Source organism: Chiloscyllium plagiosum, chromosome 2, assembly GCF_004010195.1.
Source record: "Chiloscyllium plagiosum isolate BGI_BamShark_2017 chromosome 2, ASM401019v2, whole genome shotgun sequence".
Classification (NCBI taxonomy): Eukaryota; Metazoa; Chordata; class Chondrichthyes; order Orectolobiformes; family Hemiscylliidae; genus Chiloscyllium; species Chiloscyllium plagiosum.
Window position 1 is genome coordinate 114,270,503 of NC_057711.1, and position 11,935 is coordinate 114,282,437.

An 11,935-nucleotide genomic window follows, 5' to 3' on the forward strand; every position below is an offset into this window, starting at 1 on the left:
GGCACCAAGACTAGTTCACCAAATAAATGTTTCCACTCCCGTGGGTTTGGTTTTCCGATTAAATTTCTGGACCACGGCGGGACGTCAGCCACTTAATTCATCAGCAAAATTAACTTGGACGGAAGGAGCCTCTCAGATCAACGTGTGATATGACTTGATAATGGTCCCGCTGTCTGACGCCCATAGTAACAGCAACAACAAGGCTATAAAAGGTAATAATCGGAGAGAAACAGCATTGTTATTCCACCTTAACAACGAAAGGTGGCCACTGAAAAGGGCTGGTTTGTCAATACAAAGAAATAATGCAAACAGGAACAGGGATGATGTCATCAAATTTGCAGATCCGAAAGTGTTCCTTACCCATGGGGGTTCTCTGCAGGAAATTCTCCTCGAATACCACTCAATCGATCAGATCAGAGCCAAGGATGCCATCCTTCTCCTCAATAGACAGTCAGAGCATCAATCCTACCAGGGTGGTCAAGGAGGTCAGGGCACTGATGGTTGACATGGGCACAGGCTATTTCAAAGCAGGCTTTGGTGGCCATGCCAAGCCTTCAGTCGTCATCTCTTCCACAGTGGGTAGACCCATGCAGCGGAGTGCCAAGACTGGAGACAACCGGCAGGAGAACTTTGTGGGCAGTGAGCTGAGAGCCCCTACAGAGCTGCGGCTCATCAACCCTCTCCGGCATGGCATTGTATTGGATTGGAATGGTGCCGAGGCCATCCTGGCCTACATCTTTGAGAAGGAGATGAAGGTGCAGCCCGAAGACCATGCCGTGATGGTGGCTGACCCACCCCTGAGCCCCACCACCAACCGCGAGAGGATGGCCGAACTCCTCTTTGACACCTTCAACATTCCAGCCATACACATCACAAGGCAGTCGCTGCTTTCTATCTATGCCTATGGCTGCACCAGTGGGCTGGTGGTGGAGAGTGGCCATGGTTCCTCCTGTGTCGTCCCCATCCATGAAGGCTATATCATGCCTCACATCACTGCTAGCGTTGATTATGGAGGCTGTGACCTTACAAAATATTTGCTAAAACTCATCAACCAGAATGGGCACAAGTTAAATGCCAATGACTATCATCTTGTGGAGCAAATCAAACAGGAGTATTGTTACACCGCTATTGACTTTGATGGTGAGATGCGGGGTGAGACCAAAGAGTACATAGCACACTTTGAGTTGCCAGATGGTAAGACTATCACGGTTGGCAAAGAAAGGATTAAATGCCCTGAAGCCCTCTTCAATCCATCACTCATGGGTTCCAGAGAGGCTGGGCTGCATACATTGGCTCTGAACATCATCAATAAATGTGACTCTAGCCTGCTAGAGGAAATGTACACAAATATCCTGCTCTGTGGGGGCTCAACCATGTTCTCTGGATTCCGCGTTCGTTTCCAGAAGGAATTAAGAAAACTGGCACAAGACATGAACCCGCAAGTGCAAGCAATTCCTGAGAGAAGATATTCAGTCTGGTTTGGAGGTTCAATCCTATCCTGCATCAAATCCTTCCAGCAACTGTGGGTTAGCAAAAGGGATTACGATGAGCGTGGACCACTGGCTATCTATAGAAAATGTTTCTGAAACTGAGGTTTTAAACACATTATTTTTTTTAAAAAAGCACACAGCTGATTTCCATCTCTGAATGTAACTTAAATTAATTGAAGATTGGTTTAAACATGCAAACATAATAAAGTCTTATAATCCGTGTGATTATTGAAAGATGATCATGGATATTGAGATGTGATTAAATGGTAAATGCATGATGTCACATGGAATCTTAATGAGTTCCACTGACTTTGTGAACCAGGACTGTAGGCTGTGCATGTGAATTGTAACAAGGCCAGGAATATATCTGGCTGCTGTGTATGATGTTCAGATCAATGTAGAACGATTGTGCTGCTCATAGTGTGGATAGGTCATTACATCACTTAAATGTCTCCTCTTAGGGCAATGTTCATTGACATTAATTTGTATTCTGTTACAATATAGACTATTTTACTGGGTATAACTGCTCATCTTTTACTGTAGCACCATATTCCAATATGTTGAAAAGAGACTTCTTGTCCCACTGCTAATTGAGGCAAACTCTCCACATGGGGAGCATGACAAACAAACTCGTGTGTTTGCTTGCAGATTCTCAAAGGCGGTTCTCATTCAGATGCATGCTGTACCTCATCAAGGGATGCAGCACTGGGAAGGAAGGATGTTGGCTAAGAGTCAACTTCCTGTCCCTGGTATTGACCTTGATCAAAACTCTTCCACAACCCCATCTCTTGTCAACACTCATGTGTGCCTGGGTTCCTCCTTGATTTGATGTAGTACCAGCAGTAGCCATTGGCTTCCCCATGGCACTGATGAGTACAGGAGAGTAGGCCATCCAACTCCTCATTTTCATGAACTGGAGAACGACCATCACTGGTCTATTACTATTAAAGTGGCATAACATATAGTGGGCTTTGTTGAAAAGAGGTGACGCAGGGCTCTCACCAGCTTTCCAACTGGTGCCTGAGGCTCCCATTACCTCCACGAGTTTCAGCCCAGTTATTCATCACATGGCTGAAGCACAATAATAGTATATTGACATAACAATTAGTTCCTAGATCTTTATGAATAATACAACATAGCATCCCAATTCCTTAAAAGATGTGCGTCGAAATCAATTTTATTGTTTCAGTTATGAACATTTTTTCTTCAACAAAAGCTTAACAATCAAGTTTTATAAATAAACTTAATACCTTCAGAATCATTTATAGCACGGTTTCTTTTCTAAAAATACAGTTGATGGTATCACTTAGGTGGTAGGATATTGTTATCCACCTTGCTGGTACTTATCTCTCTCACTACTGAGTTGGTCTGCTGCATAGGTGATATTGTGCATGTTGCTCCTGGTGCTGCAGAAATCTAATTTTAATGTTGCTAAATTTATATCACTTGCTGACATTGTTGATGTTGCATCTCTTGTTAGTGGTACCATTGATGCTGTTTTGCTGGTTAGTGGTGTTGCTGATTACTTTTCCTTCTCTGTTGTAGGTCAAATATGAATTCTGTTCCTTCTCATCTAGTCACCAATTTTGGTGTCAATGATATGACCTTGGAGGCTCAGCTTCACCAACAGCATTTACTTGTTTTCAGGTTTTCATGATTAGACTACAAATATACAGATTGCCCTTTTAACAGCTCAGACAGCTCGTTGGAAGTGCTGACCTCCTTCTACCTGTGCAACAAAACGTTGTTTCCCCTGGTCACTGACAGGGGATATCTTGCTTGGCAGTGTTGTTTTACACTTTGTTCCACTCAGCAGCTCTGCACAAAAACTTAGATCAACCTTGAGAAATGTTTATTGGAGAGACAAGGCAAGGTTTAGGTTTACCTGTGTCTCTTGACATTTCAAAAGGGTTATCTTGCGCATCTAAATGTGTCTGTTTATAAACACTTTTTTCCGAGGGTAATGATGAATTGCAGATGCTAAACATACACTTCTCAGTGAATCCCTCAAATTCTCCAGAGCTGACAGGAATTTCATAGCTGAGAAATTGTTCTGCTGAGATGACTGTTGTAGCTCTCAAGCAGTTCATTTTTTTGTATAAAAGGGAACTTTGTGCGGTAGTTTACAACTGTGATATACTGTTATTTACTATATGTGAATAAATCAGCTCCCATAGTATGCTTAAGGTGATCCTTGAGCAATGATAATTACCTCATTATGTGTTTTTAAAGTGGTGTTCTATAGCTCTGGCATTTATTTCATGAAGATACCATCCTTGATATCTTTAGATGCCTATCCAGTATACAGGTTACATTTCCTGAATTCCCATGGCTCCCATGTATCTTCTAGATAAGTTCTTTCTCCATTATTTTAGGTAAAACATTCTGGATGCATCTAATGAGATGTTATCTCTGACAGATATTATCAAAGCTATTCTTGGATCTTTGAGCCAGAGAGATGTACAGCATGGAAAACAGACCCTTTGGTCCAACCCGTCCATGCCAACCAGATATCCCAACCCAATCTAGTCCCACCTGCGAGCACCCGGCCCATATCCCTCCAAACCCTTCCTATTCATATGCCCATTTCAAATGTCTCTTAAATGTTTCAATTATACCAGCCTCCACCACTTCCTCTGGCAGCTCATTCCATACAAGTACCACTCTGTGTGAGGAAAAAGTTGCCCCTTTGGTCTCTTTTATATCTTTTCCCTCTCACCCTAAACCTATGCCCTCTAGTTCTGGACTCCCCGACTTTGCCTATTTACCCTATTCATGCCCCTCATAATTTTGTAAACCTTTGTAAGGTCACCCCTCAGCCTCCGACGCTCCAGGGAAAACAGCCCCTACCTGTTAAGCCTCTCCCTATAGCTCAAATCCTCCAACCCTGGCAATATCCTTGTAAATCTTTTCTGAACCCTTTCAAGTTTCACAACATCTTTCCGATAGGAAGGAGACCAGAACTGCACGTAACAGTGGCCTAACCAATGTCCTGTACAGCCCCAACATGACCTCCCAACTCCTGTAGTCAATACTCTGACCAATAAAGGAAAGCATACCAAACACCTTCTTCACTATCCTATCTACCTGTGACTCCACTTTCAAGGAGCTATGAACTTGCACTCCAAGGTCTCTTTGTTCAGCAACACTACCTAGGACCTTACCATTAAGTGTATATGTCCTGCTAAGATTTGCTTTCCCAAAATGCAGCACCTTGCATTTATTTGAATTAAACTCCATCTGCCACTTCTCAGCCCATTGGCCTATCTGGTCAAGATCCTGTTGTAATCTGAGGTAACCCTCTTCGCTGTCCACTACACCTTCAATTTTGGTGTCATCTGCAAATTACTAACTGTACCTCTTATGCTCGCATCCAAGGGTAATACAAGATGGAGGATGGGAAAAATTTCTGCCTATAACAGCTGCTCCTTTTTTGAGGTATTTTAGGTGCTGGATGTGATTTCCTCGAATTCCAGGAGCAGCAATTAGTGTTTTATATGCTATTGCACTGTTTTGGAACTTTGGAAAAAAAAGTCAAAACAACAGCAGTGTTAAAAGGGAGAAGAGCAGACAAAGGAAGCACATGGTGAGGTCATTGCAGGAGACAGAGAGAGAACCTGCACAGTTACTGCCTTTACTGTTTGAATTCATTTATCGCTGGACATCGGAGTGTGCCTGGGAAAATTAACAAGCAGTGAAATTCACAACTGATCTTGGAGGAATTGTTTGGGCAAAGTTCACAGCACAGAATCAGATAAGTTAATCTTTTTTCGTGTGTGGCCTACAGAGAATCTGCAGTAGGGAGTAGAGTGGGTTCTTTCTTGATTAAATGTCTCTTGATTAAACTTAAAATATAAGCCATAACTATTAATTTAACCTGGGGCAGTGTTTGTAGTGGAATAAGACGGTGTTATTTTCTGGGTGTGTAGATTGTGAAGGAGCAAAGATGACCTTTAATAGAATGATATGTACTTCTTGTCAGATGTGGGAGTTTAGAGAATTTAAGGGTTACTGCGGACTATATCTGTCATAAATGCTGTTGGCTGCAAATCTTATCAGATTGAATGGATCGGTTGGAGAGACAGTTAGAAGCAATGAGGAATTTGCAACAACAGTATGTGATGGATAGCAATTATAGGAAGGGGGAAAGTCTCAGATACAGTCACATAGATGGGTTAACTCCAGGAAAGGTAAGAGAGGTAGGCAGCTAGTACAGGAGTCTTTTGTGGATATACCCATTTCAAACAGGTATGCTGTTTTGGAAAATGTAGGGGGTGATGGATTCTCAGGGGAACGTATCATGAACAGCCAAGTTTCTGGGATGGAGACTGGCTCTAATGCAATGAGGGGTATGTTGGGTTACAAGAGATCAATTGTGTTAGGAGATTCTGTAGTCCGAGGTACAGACAGACGTTTCTGTGGCCAGCAGCGAAAAAGCAAAATTGTTGCTTCCCTGGTGCCAGGATCAAGGATGTCTCAGAGAGGGTGCAGAATGTTCTCACGGGGGAGAGGGGCCAGCAAGTGGTCATTGTCCACATTGGAACCAACGACATAGGAAGGGAAAAGGTTGAGATTCTGAAGGGAGATTACAGAGAGTTCGGCAGAAATTTAAAAAGGTCCTTGAGAGTAGTAATATCTGGATTACTCCCAGTGCTATGAACTAGTGAGGACAGGAATAGGAGAATAGAGCAGATGAATGCATGGCTGAGGAGCTGGTGTATGGGAGAAGGATTCACATTTTTGGATCATTGGAATCTCTTTTGGGGTAGAAGTGAACTGTACAAGAAGAACGGATTGCACCTAAATTGGAAGGGGACTAATATACTGGCAGGGAAATTTGCTAGAGCTGCTCAGGAGGATTTAAGCTAGTAAAGTGGGGGTGGTGGGCCCCAGGGAGATAGTGAGAAAAGAGATCGATCAGAGACTGGTACAGTTGAGAACAGAAGCGAGTCAAACAGTCAAGGCAGGCAGGGACAAGGTAGGACTAACAAATTAAACTGCATTTATTTCAATGCAAGATGCCTAACAGGGAAGGCATGGTTAGGAAGATGGGACTGGGATACTATAGCAATTACAGAAACATGGCTCAGGGATGGGCAGGACTGGCAGCTTAATGTTCCAGGATACAAATGCTATAGGAAGGATAGAAAGGGAGGCAAGAGAGGAGGGGAGGGTGGTATTTTTGATAAGGGATAGCATGACAGCTGTGCTGAGGGAGGATATTTCTGAAAATACATTCAGGGAAGTGATTTGGGTGGAACTGAGAAATAAGAAAGGGATAATCACCTTACTGGGATTGTATTATATACACCCTAATAGTCAGAGGGAAATTGAGAAACAAATTTGTTCGGAGATCTCAGTTATCTGTAAGAATAATAGGGTGTTTATGGTATGGGATTTTAACTTTCCAAACATAGACTGAGACTGCCATAGTGTTAAGGGTTTAGATGGAGAGGAATTTGTTAAGTGTGTACAAGAACATTTTCTGATTCAGTATGTGGATGTACCTACTAGAGAAAGAGTAAAACTTGACCTACTCTTGGGAAATAAGGCAAGGCAGGTGACTGAGGTATCAGTGGGGGAGCACTTTGGGGTTAATTTTAAAATAGTGATGGAAAAGGATAGACAAGATCTAAAAGTTAAAGTTCGTGGGGCAGGTGACTGAGGTGTCAGTGGGGGAGCACTTTGGGGCCAGCGACCATAATTGTATTAGATTTAAAATAATGATGGAAAAGGATAGATCAGATCTAAAAGTTGAAGTTCTAAATTGGATGAAGGCCAATTTTGATGGTATTAGGCAAGAACTTTCAAAGCTGATTGGGGGCAGATATTCACAGGCTGGAAAATGGGAAGCCTTCAGAAATGAGAATCCAGAGAAAGTATATTCCTGTTAGGGTGAAAGGAAAGGCTGGTAGGTACAGGGAATGCTGGATGACTAAAGAAATTGAGGGTTTGGTTAACGAAAAGAAGGAAGCATATGTAAGGTATAGACAGGATAGATCGAGTGAATCCTTAGAAGAGTATAAAGGAAGTAGAAGTATACTTAAGAGGGAAAGTGGTGGGCAAGTAGGCAATTTTTTTTCAGAAATGGTTTGTGACTCAGATCAGAAGATTTGGGTTACTGCATTCGTCTACAAAGTTCATGGAACGATTGGAAAATGCTTTTAAGGAGGCTCCAGCATTTTGAGTCTAAAGGTTTGATTATATAAATTCAGATAACCAGAAGACACAACATTATGGGAGCAGGTTTTCTGTGAGTAAAAACATGAATATCTTCATTTAAGCCTGAATTCAATTGAAAACTCAGTTTGTATTCATGTCAGAAGGAGGAAACAATGAATTGTGTAAAATTAAATATCTGCTGCCACAGCAATGAATGCTCAGATCCACCCCCTGATAAATGATGGGCTGATGTAGTCAGAGAGGCATTTGAGAAGTTTAAACAGAAGTGACATTCTAAAAAGAACTAGTGAAGAGGAAAGGGTCAATTAGCCAAATTCATGTGTACAGGAGAGAAAGGATTATTTGTGTTTACTAACTGGGAGTTGAGCAAAGATGACAACAAAACCGTATATATTTTTGAAAAATTCATCTCTCTAGCCAAAATTAATCATGGGATCAAAAACAAATTGCTGGAAAAGCTCAGATCTGGTAGCATCTGTAGAGAGAAATCAGAGTTAATGTTTTCGATAGAGCACTCTTACATAAGCTCTTCCAGCAGCACCGATCCTTGTGGCACTCCACTGGTCTTAGGCCTCCAGTCTGAAAAACAACCCTCCACCACCATCCTCTGTCTTCTACCTTTGAGCCAGTTCTGTATCCAAATGGCTAGTTCTCCCTGTATTCCGTAAGATCTAACCTTGCTAATCAGTCTCCCATGGGGAACTTTGTTGAACGCCTTACTGAAGTCCATATTGATCACATCTACTGCTCTGCCCTCATCAATCCTCTGTTACTTCCTCAAAAAATTCAATCAAGTTTGTGAGACATGATTTCCCACGCACAAAGCCATGTTGACTATCCCGAATCAGTCCTTGCCTTTCCAAATACATGTACATCTTGTCCCTCAGGATTCCCTCCAACAACTTGCCCACCACCGACGACAGGCTCACTGGTCTATAGTTCCCTGGCTTGTCCTTACCACCCTTCTTAAACAGTGGCACCACGTTAGCCAACCTCCAGTCTTCTGGCACCTCACCTGTGACTATCGATGATACAAATATCTCAGCAAGAGGCCCAGCAATCGCTTCTCTAGCTTCCCACAGAATTCAAGGGTACACCTGATCAGGTCCTGGGGATTTATCCACTTTTATGCAGCACTTCCTCCTCTGTAATATAGACATTTTTCAAGATATCACCATCTATTTCCCCACATTCTATATCTTCCATATCCTTTGCCACAGTAAACACTGATGCAAAATACTTGTTTAGTATCTCCCCCATCTCCTGCTGCCTTGCTGATCTTTGAGGGATCCTATTCTCTCCATAGTTACCTTTCTGTCCTTAATGTATTTGTAAAAACTCTTTGGATTCTCCTTAATTCTATTTGCCAAAGCTATCTCATGTCCCCTTTTTGCCCTCCTGAGTGTGGTACATTATCTCCCCCTCCAATTCTATTTTGATTTAACCCCTGCCCTCCCTTTCACTGTTTGATCACACAACATTGCCCGTTGATGTGAAGGGCACTGCTTGTCACTGACCACTTGGGTGTTTCTTTTTTTCCTGGTGGTGGAAACTGATTAAAGATTCATACACCTTGTGTCTTTCACTGTGTCTCACACCTGCACACATACAATTTGGTGCGGGGGGGAAATAAGCACTACCGCAGTTAGTGTGGGGGTAATTAGAAAAAAAACAAAAAGTAAAAAAAAACAAATATACTGGATGGGCTGAATGTCCTCCTGTGCCTATGTGCATACAGCTCTAGTTTTTTGTTGGAATGAATGGAGAATCAGTGGTACATCTGATGCGATCTTCCAACATTTCTCTCGAGCACAACGGTAGCAATTTTGTCTCTGTCTTTGAATTCATCATTGCATAACTGAGTTTCTCTCTAAATTTTTTAACAGCAGTGTTAAAGTGCATTATTGTTCACTAGATCACTCAACGGTCAGGAAAAACTTGGAAATTTTTTGAACGGCAGCCACAATGCAGGAAATTGTGTCTAAAAGGTTCGAGTGGCACAACAGATTCTAACTGATCCGCTGTGTCCACAACTCATAAGTGCACGTACTTGTGGCTATGAGCGGGGAAATGTGTATTTAAAGCCAGGCGTCACTGTGAATGAACTCGTCACTGAGGGAGCTGGTGTGAGCGGGGAGATGACCTGGCAATGGCTTATGTCTGGTCACCCTGGAGACAGCAGCGGAAAAAAAACCTTACAAAAAGGTTGAGCGTCGGGTCAGCCGAGCGCATCAGCTAGGGACTGGAAGTCAGGCGGGCTGTTGTGTGAGAGACAGGTGGGGTAGGGAAAAAGACACACGGGGATGGTGACCAAACCGGTGGGCCACGGGTCCAGGAAGGCGGGGACACCCCCACCTTCCAGCAAAGCTCAGAAATCTACCTCCCGGTTGACCCAGAGCGTCAAGTCCGTGGACGTGAAGTCCGGCAAGGTGCTGAAGGAGATCCGGTCGGTGATGATCGACCTGGGCACCGGCTACTGCAAGGCGGGTTACGCCGGGCAGCCGAGGCCCTCGGTGGTGATGTCCTCGGTGGTGGGCCGGCCGGTGCAGAGGAGCGCCAAGACCGGCGACAACCGGCAGGAGAACTTCGTGGGCGACGAGTTCTGCCGGTCGGAGCTGCAGCTCAAGCCGGTGAGCCCGCTGCGGCACGGCATCGTGGTGGACTGGGAGGCGGTGGAGGCCATCTGGGCGCACGTCTTCCAGTACGGCATGCGGATCCTGCCCGAGGAGCACGCCGTGATGGTGGCCGACCCGCCGCTCAGCCCCAGCACCAACCGCGAGAAGATGGCGGAGCTGTTGTTCGAGACCTTCAACACTCCCGCCATGCACATCGCCTACCAGTCCATCCTGTCGCTGTACTCGTACGGCCGCACCACCGGCCTCGTGGTGGAGTGCGGTCACGGGGTCACGCACGTGGTGCCCGTGCACGAGGGCTACACCATGCCGCACGTGACGGGCAGGGCGGACTACGGCGGCGCGGACCTCAACGACTACCTGCTCAGGCTGCTGAACGAGGCGGGAAACCGCTTCACCGAGAAGGGCCTGCACATCGTCGAGGACATCAAGAAGAAGTGCTGCTACACCGCCGTCAACTTCGAGCAGGACATGAACCTCGACGTCAACGAGTACCTGGTGGAGTACGAGCTGCCCGACGGTCACGTCATCGCCATCGGCAAGGAGAGGTTCCGCTGCCCCGAGGCCCTCTTCAACCCGTCGATGATCGGCTCCAAGGAGCCCGGGGTCCACTCGCTGGCCCTGCACAGCCTCGACCAGTGCGACAGCAACCTCAAGTACGAGATGTACAGCAACATCCTGCTGTGCGGCGGCTCCACCCTCTTCGACGGCTTCGCCGACCGCCTGCAGAAGGAGATGAACAAGATGGAGCGCGGCATGAACCCCACCGTGCACGCCATCCCCGAGAGGAAGTATTCGGTCTGGCTCGGAGGCTCCATCATGGCCTCTCTCAAATCCTTCCAGCAGCTCTGGGTTCGCAAGAGAGACTATGATGAACGGGGTCCCTATGTCATTTACCGCAAGTGCTTCTAAAGACTGCTTCATGCAGCCGTGGCTTCATTTTCTTTCGTTGCACATTTTTAAAATTCTTGGCTCGCCTCCGACATTTTAAGTACATCTAATTTATCATGATTACTACCAAGCCGCAGCACTACTGTCATAACTGTAATAAAGCATTTGCAAATTAACTGGTCAGTTTTATTTGGTTTCCAGAAGAGCGGGAAAGTCTGCACATTGGGTACAGTCAGTGGACTCTTGCTGTGCGCTCCGATTGACTTTCATCCAATTCAAGAACACAGATCGGGCATTATTTCCTTCCTGGAGACTGCTGCGGTACAGGAGCAAAAACGTTTTGCTACAGTTGTATAGGGTCTTAGTAAGATCACACCTGATATTGAATTGTGTGCAGTTTGCCTCTTTGTCTTAACTATCTTTCTTAAACAGTGGCATCGCGTTAGCCAACCTCCAGTCTTCCGGCACCTCACCGGTGACTATCGATGATATAAATATCTCAGCAAGAGGCCCAGCAATCACTTCTCTAGCCTCCCACAGAGTTCTAGGCTACACCTGATCAGGTCCTGGGGATTTATCCACCTTTATGCGTTTCAAGACATCCAGCACTTCCTCCTCTGTACTAAGGACATTTTGTAAGGTGTCACCATCTATTTCCCTACAGTATACCTTCTGTATCCTTTTCCACAGTAATACTGATGCAAAATACTCTTCGTATTTCCCCCATTTTCTGTGGCT

The 11,935-nt window shown here is 44.8% G+C and overlaps 2 protein-coding genes across 2 annotated transcripts; both read left to right on the forward strand.

The window, feature by feature from the left end:
• LOC122539396 (actin-like protein 7B) lies at positions 1–2,062 on the forward strand. The gene has a single exon (XM_043674191.1). The coding sequence runs from the start codon at positions 303–305 to the stop codon at positions 1,584–1,586; it is 1,284 nt and encodes a 427-aa protein (XP_043530126.1). The 5' UTR covers positions 1–302; the 3' UTR covers positions 1,587–2,062.
• Positions 2,063–9,328: 7,266 nt separating this feature from the next.
• LOC122563036 (actin-like protein 7B) lies at positions 9,329–11,649 on the forward strand. The gene has a single exon (XM_043716370.1). The coding sequence runs from the start codon at positions 9,977–9,979 to the stop codon at positions 11,216–11,218; it is 1,242 nt and encodes a 413-aa protein (XP_043572305.1). The 5' UTR covers positions 9,329–9,976; the 3' UTR covers positions 11,219–11,649.
• The last annotated feature ends 286 nt before the right edge of the window (positions 11,650–11,935 follow it).